The 3,493-nt window shown below is 39.2% G+C and overlaps 1 protein-coding gene across 1 annotated transcript in view; it reads right to left on the minus strand.

The window, feature by feature from the left end:
• Window positions 1-3,493, minus strand: part of SERPINE2 (serpin peptidase inhibitor, clade E (nexin, plasminogen activator inhibitor type 1), member 2) — a 38,457-nt gene that overhangs the window by 15,639 nt on the left and 19,325 nt on the right. Inside the window, exon 5 of the mRNA XM_008577719.1 lies at window positions 1,033-1,230. Coding sequence (XP_008575941.1) covers window positions 1,033-1,230 — 198 coding nt within the window. The remainder of the gene's footprint in view (window positions 1-1,032; window positions 1,231-3,493) is intronic.

Consider the following 3,493-nt stretch of genomic DNA (forward strand, 5'->3'; position numbering starts at 1 on the left):
GGGGGGGGGGGGGAGGATTAATTTAAACTGGACCAAGAGTGCTCTAATGAAGATAGATTTAAAAGATAATAACCAGACTTAGTATCCTATGCTGAGGTAATGATAACAGAAGCTGGTCATTTTTCTTCTCTGGCTAAAACTGATACATGCTCATTAAAAAAAAAAAAAATTCAAATTCAAATAAAGAAAAATAATTTATTTGCAATCCTACCACTATTAACATTTTTACTGAACATCCTCCAAGACCTATCTCTATAGATGTATGAATATAAAAGTGACATTAATTGGCATGTGCTATTCTATAACTTGTTTTCTGAAATCAATCATATGCAGACAGTCCCTGACTTAGAATTTTTGACTTTACTATGGGTTAATCAGGACGTAACCCCATTGTAAGTTGAGGAACAGCTGCATTGTAAAATCTCTCTACTTATATAAATCTAAATCTAATGATCATGTGTTCTATATATCTGTACCTGGCTTCTATTTACTTGCTAGTGTGTGATTATCTTTGGGGTATAAATTCCCTGGAGTGGGAATGCTGGGGCAAGGACTCTGAGGAGGTCCTTCAGATCACAGATCCCCGCCACCAAAAGTGATCAAAAGGCCTGCATCCCCCCACACCAGAGCCACAATGAGTTTTTACCAATCTTTCTAATTTTTTCTACCCTGATAAGTAAAAAAGAGATCTCATTTTTACTTTTATTTTTAATTTGGTAATGCAAGATTGCTAATGATAAGTTGATAATGCTTTCACATGTCTAATGCCTGTTTATACTTCTCATTTTATGAGCTGTCCTTTCATCTTTAAGATTTCAACCAAAAATCCACATGTGTTTTGTATTAATACATAACCTTTGTACATAATACAGACTTACCATTTTAAAAAATCCCACCTCCCAGATCCCTGCCCTGCTCTTTACTTTTTTAAAAAATAAAAAGTCAGATTTGCTCTTGAATTAAGTTAAAGTACTCAAGGGCCTTTCTGCCAATGGCACATTCTAGATCAAGCCTCACCAAGCATGAACTTACCGCACCGGAACACAGAAAGCTGGGCCAGCATTGGCACTTGAGAGGAATTCCCATTAGCTGCCATGAATGTACGTTTCTTTGTGTTCTCAGGTTGAAATCGTGATTTCCACAAACCCTTAAAATACACTGCATTGACAAGGACCAGTCTGGTGAGAACAGCATCGATAAGACCTGGGGACAGCAGATCGTCAATCATACCTGTGAAGTCACAGAATAAACAAGGAAAAATCTTAGGATTGGTGGCTGATTTGAGGGCAAATGGCAGCTACTGATCAGGTGAATAAAAAATCAGAAGTATTTATAAATTTTAAAAAGAAACTTTTTAAAACACCCTTTTGTACTTCCAATTTTTTTTTTCTCACTAAAAATCAAAAGCAAGTTAAAAAATCAGAGAACTGGAAAAGACTTTAGAGATCCCCGAGTTAGGGGTAACCAACCTTTTCACCGAGAAATTCTTTTATTACTAATTCCCTATAAGCCCCAAATTTTAGAGAATTTTACTCATCCGGATTAGCTATACTTAATAATTAATTTCCCTATATTTGCTAATAACTGACATGTGTGACTGCCAGTGAAAGTTTATGGGCAGCACAAGATCAGCAGTTTTTGTTATGTTTTGTTTTTTAACCACTGTGTTGATTTAATCCCAGTCAAAAGTAAATACTTCGGCCAGTACACTATATCAGGGTAAATGTTTAATTTCTCTTAAGATTTTATAAATATTGAGGATTAGTTTGGAATCCCTGGATATCACATGACTTCATAACTAATTAAAGAATAACTGAAACTAAAAATTGGTGTCTGTATTTATGGGTCAGGCATCGAGCTAGGCGCTAATACTACAGAGATAAGAAGAGATGGGGTCTGTCCTAGAAGAATTCCTAATTTTGAAGGAAAACGCTCTTTGTGAGATGTCAGGGATGAGCCACTGCATACGTGTCAGGAGTAAAGAAGCGAAGACAACCCTTCTCCATTTCAGGTGCTCTTGAAGATCCTTCTAAAGTGCTACCTATGGTTGAAGCTTCAGTTTTTCATTTAGATTCCTCTTGCTTGATCTTTGAAGATTCAGCTCTAGAAGTGTGTTTTTTTAAACAGGGATCACTAATACCCAAACCTATTAAAAAATTAGTTCATTGCATTTTTAGCCCCAATACATACGTATTTATATGCATATATATGTACACACACACAAATTCATAATATAAACAAGAGTTATGATCCTCTAAACGGTGAGAGTAAAAGCAACAGCTCCTGGAAAAGCAAGAATGTGTAATTAAGCAGAAAGAGCTTTAAGTCCTTTTAAGTGAAGCTCAAGAGGAGTTTGTGTTTGTCGTACACAAATGTTTCACCAGTAAGTCATGGTAAATAAGCACACTGGGTGGTTTCCCTGACCCACAGTGTGCTAATACCGGCTCATCACCCCTCATTACTTCCACAAGGGGGCACCAACGCCACCGTAAGTCAGGACCTGGAGGGAAATACATAAACTATAAATGGCCGCCATTCAATTCAGTATAAGGCTGGCCTCTGCAGACAGACTGTCCTGTGGGAGAGAAGTTAGAACGTTACACTCTCCCCATAGCAAGCTCAGTAGAACCAGTTCCCCAGTAGTGAATGTTGTTTCTTGCCTCTGCTGAGCGCATCACCCAGTCCAATCCCTACTTACCTTTAAGACATAGCTCAATGATCCCCTCTACCTGTAAACCTTCTCCACCCCTCCTTCTCATATCCAGGACATGTCTCTCCTCAGTTTCTGTAAAGCCCAGTGCTTAGCATTACCATGACACCCGTGGTATTCTATTCTAGCCAACTTTAATGTGTCTGTCTCCCCCAGCCAAACTGTGAACTGCATGAGAACAAGGGTCCCGTCATTCATTTTTTTCTCATTCCTAGCACTATGTGCAGCATACAGTCAGTGCTCAATAAGTGCCTGAAGAAATCTCATCAGCCCTTTTTGGCGTAGATAAGTAATGCCTCTGATTGCCAGTGGCAGGACTAATATGCAATAAGGGGGCGTGAAGAAATAAAAAGACAGAACAGACTGAAAGGCAAGAAATGGGGAGTTTAGAAGCAAGGAGGCACGCAGGAACCTGCCACCGATAACTGCCACAAACACATCTATCATCCATCCATCCATCCATCCATCCGTCCATCCATCCATCCATTCTTGGATACCTGCCTACCATGTGCCAGGTACACTCTTAAATAAGAAAACAAAACTGAACTCCGCCCTCATAGGGCTATGGATTAGAGAGGAGTGGAGACTGACATAAATTACTTGGGAAAGTATGAAGATGCGATTTTAACAAATACCTCGAAGTGGAAGGACTCAAGGCTATGAGGGCAAATAAGAGGGGATCTAGTCTGGTTAGCGACGTCTGGGATCGCTGAGTTCCTTGCGCAAGTATTACTTGAGCTGACACCTATAAAAATAGCTCACACCTGCTGAACATTTACTAAG

The sequence above is a fragment of the Galeopterus variegatus genome, unplaced genomic scaffold, assembly GCF_000696425.1.
Source record: "Galeopterus variegatus unplaced genomic scaffold, G_variegatus-3.0.2 Scaffold1569, whole genome shotgun sequence".
Classification (NCBI taxonomy): domain Eukaryota; kingdom Metazoa; phylum Chordata; class Mammalia; order Dermoptera; family Cynocephalidae; genus Galeopterus; species Galeopterus variegatus.